Source organism: Filicampus tigris, chromosome 19, assembly GCF_054856515.1.
Source record: "Filicampus tigris isolate MCC_2025a chromosome 19, RoL_Ftig_1.0, whole genome shotgun sequence".
NCBI classification, from domain to species: Eukaryota; Metazoa; Chordata; class Actinopteri; order Syngnathiformes; family Syngnathidae; genus Filicampus; species Filicampus tigris.
The window spans coordinates 2,588,471-2,604,612 of record NC_141235.1 but is presented as its reverse complement, the minus strand read 5'-3'; the positions used below and the strand labels follow the sequence as shown (position 1 = coordinate 2,604,612).

General features: G+C 44.0%; 2 protein-coding genes across 8 annotated transcripts in view; both read left to right on the top strand.

Moving 5' to 3' along the window:
• Positions 1-9,863, top strand: part of LOC147128842 (ORM1-like protein 3) — a 29,008-nt gene extending 19,145 nt beyond the window's left edge. For 3 of the 5 annotated variants that reach the window (XM_086015981.1, XM_086015980.1, XM_086015979.1), the window contains 4 exons: positions 4,979-5,124; positions 7,838-8,032; positions 8,422-8,573; positions 9,234-9,863. In XM_086015981.1, the coding sequence (XP_085872107.1) occupies positions 4,979-5,124; positions 7,838-8,032; positions 8,422-8,573; positions 9,234-9,369 (629 nt within the window). In that variant the 3' untranslated portion in view covers positions 9,370-9,863. Of the gene's footprint in view, positions 1-4,978; positions 5,129-6,964; positions 7,194-7,837; positions 8,033-8,421; positions 8,574-9,233 lie in introns of those variants that run through there. The other 2 variants (XM_086015984.1, XM_086015983.1) reach the window with 2 other exon arrangements.
• Positions 9,864-15,698: 5,835 nt separating this feature from the next.
• LOC147128841 (thyroid hormone receptor alpha-B) overlaps positions 15,699-16,142 on the top strand; it is an 88,865-nt gene continuing 88,421 nt past the window's right edge. For all 3 annotated transcript variants that reach the window (XM_086015902.1, XM_086015906.1, XM_086015904.1), the window contains exon 1: positions 15,699-15,790. The gene's annotated coding sequence lies outside the window, so the exon portion shown is untranslated. The remainder of the gene's footprint in view (positions 15,791-16,142) is intronic.

Below are 16,142 nucleotides of genomic sequence, written 5' to 3'. Positions count from 1 at the left end.
GGCTGAAGCGGCCTCCGCACACGAGGATGTTGACCGGGAAGCCAGGTGAAAGGAATCTGAAGATGGGGTACGAATGGAAGCAAAGAAGGAAAAGGGGTGGAAATGGTGAAAAAGGAATGGAGAAACGAAGGGGAAGTGTTGAAAACATGGAAAAGGTTTTGCAGGTCCAGCAGTAGAATGGAAAAGAAATCATTAGGAAAGGGTTAAAGGATGGAAAACGGACAAAAAAATGATGGGGCGAGAATGGAAAAATGATAGAAAGAGATAGAAAAATGATGGGAAAATGCCCGGACAAGGATGGAAAACTACGCTGAAGAAAAACAGACAGGAAGAGGATGAAAAGAGGATGGAAAAGCGGAAAAAGGCCTTCTTGGAATTGCTCGTTTATGACTCTTAACCAATGAACGGCCTTTTTGGTGGGTCTCGACGTGTTATCTTTTTTAGGAGTCCCAAATACAACCTCCCAAAACTCTTCAGGAATAATTTGCCTGTGACACCAGTTTCGCCGATCGACACACACAAAATTCAGTGGACAATGTCGATCACGACAGGGCGCTCAGAAAGAGTCCAAAAAGACGCATGGCTGAACTTGAACAGGAGGTCTGCCGTTTTGGTTGGATTTTCGTATTTTGACAAACTCCTACTAGGGAATCCACCCCAAATAGTCGAAAGCAGCCGTTCTAAACCGGTGGCTCTGGAACTTTTTACACCACGTAGCACCTAAAAAAAAAAATACTTAGCTCTCCAAGTACCACTTTTGTAAGACAATTGTTTTTGTTATCATCAATGAGCCGTGCAGCTTTGAGGGGATCCCCTTCCAGGCAGCAAAGGTCGTGATGCGTTCAGGACTTTTTAATGAGATCATGCTAAGGCGCTGACATGACTTCAAATGACGACTGATTAAAAGTGCCTTGCAAGAATGTTGATGCGTCACGAAACGAACGCCTCGCCCTTCTGGAAGCTTCTGTGGTGGCGGCCTTCCGCCCCACCTGCAGGCGGGGTGTGCATCTTGAAACAGGACACCGCTTTGATTGGCGGCCCACCGCCCGGCGACAGCCAGATGGCGACTGGAGCGCTGACAGCTCCCGTCCCCGAATATCTCATTCCGACTCGGACCACGTCATCCCTGTTGACGACCGCATTATCATAAAAGATTGCTAACCTCCCTTCGGGACTGGTTCTGGTTCTGGATCTGGTTAGTGGCAGGTTTCGGTATTGGTTTTAGTGGGTAGCTCTCGTTCTGTTTAGTGGGAGGCTTTTTGTAGTCATCAAGTGGTCTTCTGGCTCTGGTTGTTTTTAGTGTCATGTCGTGTGTTCTAGTTTTGTTTACAGGAGATTCAGATTCTGTGTATGGGAGTTTGTTTGAGGAAGTTTTGGTTCGGCTTCCTGTTTCTTAAAAAAAAAATTGTTTACAGGATTCTCTATTGACAGAGATTCTGGTGTGAGGCTCTAGTCTTGGTTAGTAGGTTCTGGTTGTTTTTAGCGTAAAGTTTTTGCTCTATTTGAGCGGTGGGGCTGCGGCACCGTTTACAGAGGTTTCTGCTTGTGTTTATTGCAAGGTTCTTGTCCTATTTTCGGGAGTTTCTGTTTCTAAGGGGGAAGTGGTTCTGTTTCCAAGGGTTCTGGTTGGTTTTTAAGGCTTATATGATGAGGTGGAGTTGGGGACAGATGAGAGGAGAACACAGTATTTTACAGCAAAGAGGAAGAAAATGTGACGCTTTAATGGGCACTAAGTCCTGTTGAGGTTCTTGTTCCATTTGGAAGGGTTCCGGCTCAGTTCACAGAAGTTTCTTGAGACATTCTTGTCCTGTTTCTGGGATTTTTTTTGTTTACGAAGGTTCTGGTTGTTTATGGTGTGAGGTTCCTGTTCTGGTGGTGGGGCATCTGGCTCTGGTTTCGTTCACTGGGCGGTTCTTGTTGTGTTTAAGCGGGATTGCAGTTTGGTTTAGTTGGGTCAGAAGGCAATTCTTCAAGGGAGGTTCTTGTCCAGTTTAAGGGGGTTTCTTTTCTGGTTCTGTTGAAAGGAATCTGTGTTTACAGGGGGTTATGGTTCCGTTTAAGAGGAAGTCCTGGTTGTATTTAAGGGATGTTTTGCTCCTGTTTACAGGAGATTAGATTTACTGGGGGTTTTGGTTCTGTTTAAGGGGATTGTGCGCGCGTGTGTGTGTGTGTGTGTGAGTGATCTGGGTGCACATCCAGTGAGCAGAGCGTGGAGGTCAGCAAGAAGGTTCCCCCCTTGGAGCCTCCTCACACACACACACACACACACAGTGTCTTTTATGTGACAACAAAAAGGAAGAAGAACCACTGGAGCTGCCACTGGAGGTTGAGTGGGGCACAGAACGGGGTTTGCGGGGGCGATGGTGGGGTCCCATCCTGGATGTGTCACGCGAGCAGCCTGCAGGTCTGTTTCCCATCACCGGCGTTGTCGCGTTATTACGACAGCGTCAGAAATGTGCCGAGCTCAGCGTTGGGATTTTTTTGGAGAACAAGATCGTCGTGAGGAGAATGTGACACGACAAGCATTTGATTGACGAGCGCGGGGCCCAGGCGACGCGGTCTGCGGTCGGACGCCCGACAACACTGGAAGCGTGTTTCCCCGCTCCGGGCCAACGTGGCTGGAAGCGGCCCCGGCGGTTAAGGTCAACACCGTCGCAGCCAAACGATGTCTTTCACTCATACACACACACGCGCACACTGCTAGCCCCTCGCCTCAGTGTGCATCTGAGGGGTCTGCCACAGGGGGAGGGTGGGATTGGGGGGGTGTCAATGAGGTCCCCTACTGCGCTGGTTTCTACGGTGACCTGAGAAAGGCCGTAAGTAGGTCCGGCCCTTTCTCAGGCCTAATCAGCGTATTAGCACAAAGGAGGACATGTGTTGACCCCCCCCCCCCACCCCACCCCGCCCCCTTGGCCAGCCCCACCAACCCCACCCCTCCCTCTAACAGCATGGCTGGACACAGGCAGCCAATAAAACCCGGATTAGGAGGCTATCAACACACACTGAGCTGTAGCCACAAACTTTGTGAACACGCCTGTGCCCCGCCCCCCTTTGCTGCCATCTTTCCGCTTTATTCGTTTTTCGTTTTTTTTTAAGACCCCTTCGCTTCCTTTCAGTCCCGTAAGCTCCTCGCACAATGGACGCCAAGAAATGACTCATTTTGTCGGCAAACTTAGAATCGGGATCGGAATCGCCTTTATTGGCCAAGAATGTTAAAACACACAAGGAATTTGTCACTGGTAGTTGGAGTCACAAAGACACGAAAACAGAATTTACATTTCGGACATACAGTGGACCCTTATTTAAGGGATCTGTCCCAGACCCACTATGGGTGAAAGTTTTTGCCATAAAGGGCGATCATATAAAAAACATTTTGAAAATGCGGTTTACGCTAAGCTTCACGAGTCCTTCATATTGCCTGTTGCCTTGATTAGGCAGGACAATTGCTGAAATTTTTATTTATTTTTTTCTTCTGGAAGGTTCTCGGCATGTTCCCCCGCTGATGATTGGCCGCGGGGCCAAAAAGAGTTTTTAATGCGGCTCGTAAATCACATGACTTGAACATGAGTCATGTGATATCAGTGATGGCGCTCGCCAACATGGCCGCGATAGCACTTTGACTTCGAACCTATTCGCAATATGTCATGTCAATTAAAAAAAAAAGCGAGAAAATGGATCCTCATTGGTCAACTTAGTTTCTTTTTGTATTTTGTTCGGACTAACCTCCAGGAACACACTCACCGGCCACTTTATTAGGTACACATCTTTACAGTGATAATGAAGCCCACTTTTGAAATACTCATTGAACAATGTCTTTTTTATTATGGCGCTTGCACGAGTGCAATGGATCATATAGTTCCTAATATTTTGGTTTCAAGTGTTCGAAACAGTTGTCTGTGCACTTTTAAACCATACTGAAAACAACATAAACTGGTACAAGAGTTTTGAGGTTCCAGCTTAGGTTGCTTTTCAACAAGGAGAGAAGAACAATGAAACATGTTAAAAACCTCAAAATGAAAAAAATATTTGTGAAAATAAGCAACAGCAACACATGTAGACAGGCAATGAAACAATACCTATATTCTTTATCCTTTCTGAAGAGCGGAATGTGTGCGGCCTACTGAGGGGTTTGTAAAAGGAAGGTATTAGGTGTTAAACGGGAATTAAAAAGAAACATCCTTAAAGGCTGTTTATAATGGCGTACCTAATGAAGTGTCCAGCAACCAGGTCACTCTGTTCATCTTAATAATGTTGTTTTTTTAAATGTTTTTATGGGGGCTTTTTGGAGTTCCCGTGCGACACGTCCTGGAAGTGTTTGGGGGGGGGGGGGGGGTTATCATATCTATGCCTTTTGTCGGGATTCCCTTTTAAGAGGGGGGACAAAGAGGGACAAGAACTCTTGGTCCAAAAGAAACCCTTTTCATGAGCGCAGCAAACACTCCATCCAATGTGTGTGAGTGAGTGTGTGTGTGTCCCACAGGGGTGGTGGACCGCTCTTGAGCCGGACACTGAGGCGTCCTAATTAAAGGCCACTTAAGCCCCACAAAGTGCTGCGGTGCAGGTTGATGTCGATGGTGGGGGGTGGGGGGACAGGGGCGGGGATTCATGGCACTCGTAAACAAGGGGGGGGGGGGGACCCGGGACAGAAGGGGGCTACATGCCACAGACTTTGTTCACACAAGATGAAGAGTCAACAGCCCCCCCCAATACCGACCCCCCCCCCCCCCCCCCATTCAGTTCCACCCCCCTCATCAGCCATCCCCCCTAATAAGCAGCACCTACACAGGAGCAGCGACCACAATGCCGGCAGCTCACCCGCTCCCCTCCTCTTGCTCTCAATCACTGCTGGGACAATAAGGGGGAACCCCCTGATGCCCACCCCAACCACACCGTTCCCGCAGACCCCACCCCCCCCTCCCTGAAACAGACACTTCTTTTATTGAAATTCTTTGCTGTTCTAATCCTCCGCTTCCTCCAGGCCCAATAATGGACTCCCTGCATCATCAGCCTTTTCCAGCCCAGGCCGCTGTCACATCACAACCCGGCCCGGGTCACAAGTCCACCCCCTCGCCTGCCCCCGCCTGCATGCTGAGAGGAGGGGGCGCACGCTGGTGCCTTTTTAGGGCAGGTAACATTTTCCATATCAGAACTTTTAGGTGTGTATTCATAACTGCAGCATATTTTGGTTACTTTTCTAAAACACAAACATTTCACTTACATTTTCTGAAATATAAAAACGTTTTGGGGCATAATTTTCAGACTAACTCTTTGCAACAGTAAATGTGTTTTTGTTTTGTTCTGAAACGTACGTACACTTTTTGGTTCGTTTACTGGGAAAAAAACAACTTCATATTTTAAAACAGATAAAAGATCAGAAATGTACAAAAATATTGTTAATTTACAGAAACAAAAACTCTTTTGGATACATTTTCAGAAACAAAAACGGAGGGGTCCATTTTTAGTTAAGAAAAATATCAAATGTGAAGATTGTTTTTTTGTTTTGTTTGGAATGTACAGCGGCTACTTTATTGTTATTAATATTTGTCGTAAATTTTGTTTGTAGTACTCATGCCTTCGAATATGTTAACGTTAAATTTGGTGCTGGAGATTGAAATACTGCGTACAATAATAGTAACAGAAAATACACAATGAATACTTAGTCCCTCTAATACTACAATAACAGTATGTGCGTGTGTCATTTGCACTGTTAGAAGTTGACTGTTGAAACTGTGCCTATGGTGACATCTGCTGGTTAAATAGAAAAACTTTAAACGAATAAAATCAAATTTGAAAAATGCTTTGAAGCCTCATGAAATCAGTAATCGTAAATTGTGAGAAAACAACTTTACTTAATCTTGTTAATGTAAAAGTAGACATGCTATTTTTTTTTTCACATCTCTCAATTCTGTGAGTACATGTTGCCCGAGGAGGCGCTAGTGAATCATTGTAGTGTAAAAAAACAAACAATGTCCTAACTTGTGAGGAGTTGAATGCTTCACCACACATGCACACACGTACACAAACAACTCAGATGTGTAACGTCTAATGCCGCTGCGGTGCCCGAAGCTCCAACCTGTTTGCGGCTGCAAGTGTCGCATGACATCGCATGCTCGCAGAACACTGTCGACCTTTGGCCTCCGGCGATTGCGGGCCTGAATTTGTACAGGGGGCGGAGCTTATCTGGAACATGACACTGTTGATGTTTGATGTTGGACCAGACTATCAGCTGTCACTCATCTTTTTTTTGTTGTTTTCTTTATTTTTGGCCCACGGCGGGGTTGTACTTGGCCTCCCTTTGTGTGCTCGTATCAAGTGTGAACCTGAGAGACTGCCATGAACACTTTTTTTTTTTTTCACTTAATACAGTGCTACATAGACAAACAATAGACTGCTCACAGCCAATCGTAGGTCACATATAATGTATACAAAAAATGGCCTGATCGACAGCCAATGTCAGGGCATATATAGACAATCAATGGACTGACGGGACATATAGCTGTATAACAAACTCCACACAGGAAGGGAAGCGCCAAGATTGTAATCCTGAACCTGAACTAGTGCGGCCTCGTGTTGGAACACAATACAACTTATTTGTTGACTGAAAATGTGATTAATTCCTTACAAAATATTTTGCTTGGTGAAGTTGCAGTAATCAATGCCCATCTTTTTTCCCCATATGTGTTACTGCCCGAATAAGAGCCATTGTGCACGTTGTATGTTGTTGTTTTGTGAAGTTCGGTCCCTTTGCCTGCATTAGTTTACTACCAGATATGACACATCCAATATGGCGTTGACACTGACGTAGGCCATGACGGGTAAACCCGCTCAAGCTCAATGAGGTGCCTTCCATGGATTTCTGCTAATATTGTGATTGGCCTGTGTTGACCGCGTGACCCAAACCAACCAATCATAGACGAGAGCGGAGACGGTTGGGCGGAACCTTCGAGGTCGAACTATGACCGCGACCGCGGCGCGGGGGCGAGTAGAGATGACGTCAGGCCGCTAAACGGTGCCGTGTTGTCAGCTGCTGGGGAAAGACGACCGAAAAGAAGCGCTCGTGTGTGTTCTCGGTTGCTTCGTTTGTCTTTTTAAAGCCTTCGCTCTGGCCGCCGCCAAGATGCCAGTGGTCGTTCCGTAAGCGAGAGCTTCGCCGAGACCGACGCCGGGATAACGGACCGCTCGAACTTGCTCAGGTCGTTGTCGGAGCCATTTTTGTCTGCTTTGTGATCAGCTAAGGAGCCGTGTGGTCAAATTTTAGCTATGTGGTGACAAGTAAAGGCATTCTATTGTTTACTTATGTTTTTATATCCGGGTCAGGGGGTCGCCTGTTTAACTTTAGTATCATCACGTCAGCCACATTTAATGCTGCCTTCTGATTGGCTCTTGTGACTAATTACTACTTTGGCTTTAGGAACACGCCCACCACAGTAGTCATAATAGTCATAACTACAAGAGGGTAATATAAATAATCCACTCGCACACTATTTGTCATATATTTTGGGCATTTTGAGTCATACGTTCTAGACGAGGCGGGTGGGTAAGTGCTTGGCATGTCTGCCTCACAATTCTGGTCTTCTGGGTTGGAATCAGCTTTTTTTGTTGTTGCATATTTTCCCCCTGCTTCTTTGTTTTTTTTCCCCCAGATACTCCAGCTGCCTAATAACATTTAGCTTAATTAAAATGTAGTTTTAGCACCTACACTTTCCCCGATGAGACTCCAGGCTGTACCCCGCATCTGTCCAAACCATCTGGCTCCAACTGACTTGTGATTGTGACCCAAATGAGGACAAGCTGCATCAAAAAGGCATGACTCAGGATTCCCATTTCACTCGTTTAGGTGGCAGCCGGTGACGCCGCCATGAACGTGGGTACGGCACACAGCGAGGTGAACCCCAACACGCGCGTGATGAACAGCCGCGGCATGTGGCTGTCCTACATCCTGGGCATCGGCCTGCTGCACGTCATCCTGCTCAGCATCCCCTTTGCAAGCGTGCCAGTGGTTTGGACCCTCACCAACCTCATCCACAACCTGGTAGGCGCACGTTCTCATCCATCCGTTGGCTTTCTTCAAGGCTGAGCATGCGCACTGGCTGGAATTTTATTTTTTTCTCAACCCAAAATTTTTTGGGGAAAAAAGGCTGATAGACCGCTAATAGGTGTGAAATCTAAAAATAGAAATAGTTCCAAACTGTGAGGGTGTACAAACGGACTCCATTTGAGTGCCAAAGTAAAAAACCCGAAGGTTGAGTATGACACTGAAAAATTAAAGCGCAGGTAGTCTTAAATAGTAACACTTAATTATACTTAACAAACTTTTGATATGTGCTTCCAAGCAGCAAATATTTAACGAGGTCATTTGAATAATGTCACTAGGTCAAAATGTCTTGACATGTGGATTTTTGTGGGGGGGGAAAAATGCAGTGCATGTACCTGCTCCTGCACACCGTCAAAGGGACGCCCTTCGAGACCCCCGACCAGGGCAAGGCCCGCCTCCTCACACACTGGGAGCAGATGGACTACGGCGTGCAGTTCACCGCCTCGCGCAAGTTCCTCACCATCACGCCCATCGTCCTGTAAGAAAAAGAACATTTCATTCTTTACATTCTCTGTAACTATGCTGTCACTCTTTTTTTTATACAGTGCAGCAGTGTGGAGTGCTAGAGTGCAAATAGTGACCTTTTTTTTCCTGTTTAATGCTACTCCCAGTTAAAGTTAACTGTCAAACTAAACGTAAAACAAAGTCAAATGCACTTTGTGGATTTAAAATCACCACATAGCCTTTTGTTAGCTAACTTAATGCTAACATTAGCCTGAAATCTACTCATTTTTGCTCTATTACTTCTAAATGGGCTGAAGCGTGGAGCAGGAGTTTGTCAGCAATAAAAAAATATTCAAGACCCCCCCCCCCCCCCCCAAAATCTGCAAATTTCACACATGCACGACTAGGTGAAACATGTACTTGCACTGTCTCAAATTTTGGGGGCAAAATGCCACCATTTAGGGGCCGTCTGGAGCTGTGGAGCTCCGACTGTTTTTCCACCTGTCTGTCTTATACTGCCCCCACGTGGCCAAGACGGACAGCAGCACAAAGGCCATTCCGTTGAATTTTAATTCTATTCCATTATGTCAACACAGTTTTATTTTCTTATAAAGCCAAATATTATAGAGTGCTATTATCAGGAACTACTTTTTTGTCAACACCAATTGATCGGACTTGTCTGTGTGTCACGCAGGTACATCCTCACCAGCTTTTACACCAAATACGACCGCGTGCATTTTGTGGTCAACACGGTGTCGCTGCTCACCGTGCTCATTCCCAAGCTGCCACAGCTGCACGGTGTCCGCCTCTTCGGGATCAATAAGTACTGACCGGCTTGGGTTGCCGACATTTTTGCATCCGGACCCCGCAATGCCCCTGCCCCAGAAGAGACGCTTGCGCAGAGGGCAAAGCGAGGGAATGTTTTTGGACTTTGAGACCGGAAAGCGTTCGGACGGGATTAGATGCTAGTTAGCATGTTAGCATTCGTTTCTCATACGTTTCTCCAATGAGCCGGGAGAAGAGGGGGGGTCCTCTCCGCCCGCTAGTGACAGTAGAGGAACTTCCCTGCATGCATCAGTGTGTGTGGTCCGCAGCCACGGCTGCTTTGGTAGCATTTCATGTTGATATGTCATATTTATTATTATTATTATTATTGTTCTTGTTTGTTTCGGCATACCTGCTGTCGCCATTAAAAGGGCTGAAATGGAAGATTTGTTTGATTTTAAGGGAAGTTGTTAGCTAGTCGTCACGTGATCTTGTGTATAAAACAAATATACATATATATATATATAGATATATAGATATACAGTATTTTTCAAACTCACTCTTGTCAAGTGTCATATTTGTCCTCCATTTTCTGGAGCTCTTGTTCTCATGAGTGCCGCGGACAACTTGGGCAAGAGGTGGAATGCGGCCACTGGCCACCAGCCGGCCACAGGTAAAGTTTGTCTTGTTAAATCATATTCGTCGTCGTTTCATTGTATGCGATCCCCGGAACTTCTTGGTTCATTTTAATGTGTGAATTCTCATTTAGGGATTAAATGCAGAGCACACCCTGGTCTGGTCACCATCCAGCGCAGCGGCATTGGACATCACACATCTTAGCTGCGTCCCGTATTAAGGTATTGCCCACCGTTATGCTAACACGATAGCAGCTGCTATGCTAACACAGCAAAATATTATTCTGAGTAGGGATGGTATTTATAGTATCATATAAGGATATCCAGCTATATGAGGATAACACCAATGCTGTCATATCATTTGTATGAGAAGAGGAACACAAATTCGTCCAACAGAGGGCAGCAAAGATCGGCCAGTGACGTTCAGCCATGTTTACCTCCAGGCAGACAGACGTCAGTATCTGATCTTTTCAGTCATTCGGTTTCTTTTTATAACGTTTTTTTGCCTCTCGCATTTCACCAGGGTGTAATGTGCGGACATCCTGTTCGTCACACTTTTCATCATTCATTGTATAAGCACATGTGATGCCTCATTTAAATGTTTTTGTAACCATGGCAACCAAACAGCTGTGTGATTTTCAGCACAAATCTTGTTTGTTTTCTTTTTGATTTTTTTCTTTTTTTTTTTTGCACACTAAGACCTGAACAAAGAGACAATGGGGCTGAACCAAAAAAAAAATGGACGTTCAGTTGTGGTCAATTACTGCACTGGCGAGAAACTACAAAACTGCAAAAACTTGATTGGCAGTTACATTAAACCTAGATTGATAAAATAGACCTTTCAATCAAATCTTTCTTTTTTTTCCCCCCCGCCAATTTTTTTTTTTTATCGTACAAGCCATTGCTTGGTTGAGACAAAAATCAGCCAGTGTCACCGATGCACTTTCAACCATTAATTAAAGTGAGCAAACACACAGAAAATGAAAACACTCACTAGGAGCATCCAGTGAGTGACTGAAGTGTCAAAAAAAAAAAAGTCCTTAAATTTGAAGCATTTTAAATCCAACCTGGCGGCGTTTCCATCTATACAAAGGCAGAGCATCCATCTTGTAAGAAAAGTTTAAAAAATGGCCTTCACAAACAAAATCAAGACACTTTGTGAAGTGCTTGTTGCATTCCACCTGAAACAACTTCCAGAAAGGATTAGTTGGAAATGTTGGCTTTCAAGTCGGAACGTCGTCGTGGACGAAAACGGCTCGCCTTGTCGTCACTGTTGCCAGGTGGAATCCAGCGAATGCAACAAACGGAAGTACGGCGCTCAAAACGATCGATGGAAAGCAAATCAATTGTTCCTTTTCTTTTATTTAACCTTGAAGGCGTAGTTGAATCCAGCAACGCAAACCAAATGCACTCGACTTTGCTATTCAACATTTACATTGTCGCATACCTGTATTTTAATTCATACACATTATACTGTATGTAGTCACATACGTCAATAGTACATACATTCCTAAATGAACATTTTAACAAGTATTCTCCTACGTATATAGTACGTGCAGTCAAGTGCAGTATGTGCATAGTACATGTCTTGGCCTCTCCCTGGCCTCCATTCTTAATGGATCATGTCTTCATTTGAATTATTCATCAGTGATGACATGTCAGTGATGTAAGTGAATGTGCACGGGTCATAAATAATCAAGAGTCCCGAGGATTCCCGGGACACCGAACACACCGTTGACCTGAAATCCCCCCCCTCCCTGAAGACTCTCTATTACTTCCACTAATAACCCAGGTTAAACTAATCTTCTCCCTGATTTCAAAGCAATCGAGATTTGCCACTTTTAGCGTACTTCCTTGAAACCAATCTCACCGAAGCTCCGGCGAAGTCCGCCGGTCCTCAAATGCTGGACTTTTTTGGCAGGGTTCAGGTCCGTCCTGCTGCGGGAAATGAAAAAGCCGACCGCTCCCGATTCCTCCCAAACGGATCGATGCAACAAGATGGAGCGTCAGCAGCCCGGCGGGCCTCGCCTCAGCACTTTGCCCGAAGGCGAGAAGTCACTCCAATGAGCCGCTTATTGATCAGCGTGAGAGGAGGCTCTTTGGTCTGGTAGGCCGTGTGTGGCGTGCCAGCCAGTGGGATGACTTTTTGTGTTGTTGTTTATTTGGCAGCGTTCACTCAAAGTGTCCAAAAAAAAAAAAAAAATATATATATATATATATATATATATATATATATATATATATATATATGAATGAATGCGCTTTTATTCTCTTCCAAAGCGCTTTCACTTTGCCAGGAAACTTGGCACGATTAGGAAAGGGAATTAATATCGTGGGGGGGAGTGTGCGATGACCATTTTTCATTTTCTGCAAATAAATGCCCCAAATGACAGTATTTGGAACGTGAGAGTTATGTTGTCAGTATAAAGCATAAAACGAAAATGTTCATTTTACTCAATTATTTAAAGAAACGTAATCACGAAACAGACCTGGACAAAAATGAGGGTCGCCCTAGACAAGATTGAAAAATCTTTGCCCTGTTCAACCATTGAAAGGGTGCCAAGTAGTCACTTTGCTGTTCGGTGACATGGTGGGTACCACACTAAACATAGACCAGAGGAAACAAAGGACAAGCACATTAAAAGGCAGGAATTGAAGCTCCCCGGGACCTTTGCCAAACTCTCTGGGCGTGGCCCCAGGAGCAAAATTGATAACAAACAAACCGGATAATACCAAATAATCTAGTACTCACTGTCTCATAATAAGCCACTCAATTTACCACAGGTGATCCCCTTGCTAGCTAACTAGAGCACGGCGGACACAACACCGGAGCCATGAAAAGTTGTGCTCCGAGAGAACCATGTTGAGGAACATGTTTCTAAAAATAGCTGGAGCTTTTCATCAGATTTTGCATGGAGGCTCAAGAAGAGGCAGGAGGCTCTTTGATGGGGTTTGCATTTTTTAACACCGCCGCGGCATGCAGAATGCACGCTAGAGCTTTTAGTATGCGGCTGTATAAATTTGCTTTCATGTCGTGGCGCCAGCGCCTGCGTGTACACGACATATGTGGACAAAAGTATTGGGACACAGCTCCGAATCCTAATTGTCCGTCTGTGCTTCCATATTAATAGGAATGTTAAAAAGTGTAGTTAGCATTATGGTAAGCATTTGTAACATTTTTAAATCTAGAAAAAAAAAAAAACCTAAGTAATGATTCAATTAAAAAAACTTACAAAGTTAAATACAACTAAACTGCACTGAGGCAGTCATCCTTTTGCATACCACTAGAGGGCAGCCACATACTTCCTGTAGGTGTTCTTATCAGTGGTGGGTGTCAACAAAGTACAAATTGTTACTCTACAACAGACTTTACTTTGACTACATTCTGACAACATTTTTATTTTAAAGTACTTTTACTCCCTACATTTCAAGATAGATATCTGTACTTTCTAATCCTTTATCAAAATAGTTCCTTCTTTCGGCATTCGCGGATGACGACACTACTTCAACGTAAAGAAGAGCTAAATCAAAAGAGCTAAAGTCAATAAGTCAGGAAAAAAAAAAAACGGGACAGCGGCAACATGGAGGAAAATTAAACTGAGGATAATTAACAATGACAGCAACATAATGGGAGAATATTTGTTGTTGTTGTTGTGCCGCGCTATCAAAACAGTCAAATTAAATTTTGACTTCCGGCTGTTGATATTCTCAACATGAAATCGTCTAGAAACACGATCACTCGGGCGTCACGCGGCAATCCGGCAGGGCCTCGTTCTCATCTCAAATCTTCTAATGTGTCGGCCTTCAACAGAAATGTCAGCTTTTGTGTTTTCTTGCGCTTGGGGAGGAGATTGGGTGAAGTTACTTATGGCTGACTGCCAGGCTTTGATAAAGCTTCCTGCAGGCATCCTTCCTGATATCTCTTATATAGCGACCAGGCAACCTTTTATCACTCTTCACCTTTAAAAGAATATTAAGGAAAACCTAAACCGTAATGCCGGTTTTTTATTGAGATAGCCACGCTAATGTGACTTTGCGCACTATTTGAGGAGATAAAAATGATTATATAGTCAACACTTGGATGATTTAAAAAAAACTCATACTTCCATCTTTTCCTGTATCTACTTTAGCTATGAATGTGATGCACAAGCTTGTAGCCTATTATTAATTATTTAAAATGGCTAACCTACCTACTAACCCTTGGAGCTATTGAAGCTAACATACTACGGGCTAATGACACGATGGTTTGCGGCTGAACTCGCTAAAAAATGGTTTTGTTTATCGCTGGCGTCGTTGGACAACAATTAAATACATGTATTTAGACAGTAGTCTACACGTATGTGAACATGAACGATTTGGTCATCTTTGGTACTTCTTGAAAACATCTCGCGTAAAACAAAATCCATTGTAGATGTTTAGTATTCCGACAGGTGCTTTTCTTGCACTCCTCATCGCCCTCCGTCGGTTACCTGAACCCTCAGGAAGGGCTTCGTCCTGTTCTGCGTAATTCGGAAGTTGGTTGCGCATTACGCCAATTGACTAGCTTGCGTTAGCTTACACAGTTAGCTTATGGGAGGTTGGAATTATCTTATTGTAGCTTACTTTTGTACGAGGCAGACTGCGTGAGAGCACCAGTGTCTCTTAAATGGCAGCTTCTGCATGAGTGTGCTTATTGCATTTTTGTCTTTTACTGTTCTCCGAATAAATTGCTGGAAAGGTGTAAGAATAATAATGTATATAATGATCCGTGTGTTAGATTGTTCATGATTAGGCTTGTTAGCTTTACTAGCTTGTGGGTTTAGCTTTAGATTTTTCCATATCCAGGCCCAACTTGCTGTCTCATTTGGTGTGAACCTGACAAAAGGACATCGGAAACTGTGGCTGTCCTTTCCCACATGCAAGTGCAGTAAGTATACTGTAAAAAAACAAAAACGGGGGCTCTCTGGAGAAGCGCTTCAAAAGATGTCCACATTCAAACGCCGTTGGGAACTCCACTGGGCATCGTTCCACCTTTTAATTTGGCTCGGCTACAAAAAGAAAAATAACTCCAGAACCAGAAGGCGTTTATATGCAAAACGTTCCCTGGATGTTGTATTAAAAATGTCCATCTGCTGAATAAAACACACGTTCGCTTTTTTGCACATTTAATCCTCAAAGCCCGGACAGGCGTGTGAGTAATGAATGTGCCAAATTACTCCCCCAAAATTAAAGATTTGTTGACATATCATCTGTACTGTTGTCATTTAAGGGCAATATTTAAAAAAACACACAAAAAAACATGGTTTAAGTGGTCATTAAATTGTCAAAGAAGATTACTAGCTATCACCAGTCATTTGTTTAATTGTGTCACATTTAAATATAAATGACTCAAGTCAGAAACAACTTTCACAACTATTCATCATTTGTATTTATTATCGTTTGTTCAAATAAATGATATCCATCTGTTTTCTATGGCGCTTTTTCTGGCAAGGGTCACAGGAGGAGCTGGAGTCATTCAGCAAGTACAAATTGGACACGTCTCCGATAATAACGTACCAACACAAATAACATTATTCAATCTTATATTGATTTAATAATGATATCTAATATTACTATGAATTAATATCTAAATTCTTTTGGTTTCTGTTGTGGGATTGCTACCAGTTTCTAAAATAGTACATCAAAACACCACCACAGACACACTCTAATGCTAATCTTGTTAGCAGGGGTAGTACTACAGATCCCAGAGTGCACCGCGCGGCCCGCCTCATTAAGGCACCTGTGCCCCACGCCTTTGGTGGTACCGACTGATGGACGTCTTTTTGCGGTCACCTGCTACCGAAGAAGTCGAGTAAAAAAAAAAAAAAAAAAGGTAAATTTCCTTACAACACACAGTTATTTGTGCCGATATGACAACAGCGTTATTTAACACAACTCGGCACAAAACGCCGACTGGTTAACTAGTTGGAGTCTATGTAAGCGTTCGCTTACGCAGGCTAGTTCACGAGTTGCTATGCCGGGTAGCTAATTGCTATACTTTTTGAACAAATTGGCGGTGGTGTACTGTAAGTAATAAATGTCCGCTCTTTTTTAGTTCCCCCAAAATGATTGTTTTACGATGAAAGTAACTTTTACTTGCAAATGTTGTGTTTATTCAGTCAGGTTTCATGAACTAACCAGTTGGTCCAGCCTGAAAACTGCCATAGGTGTCCCTAAAGTCTGGA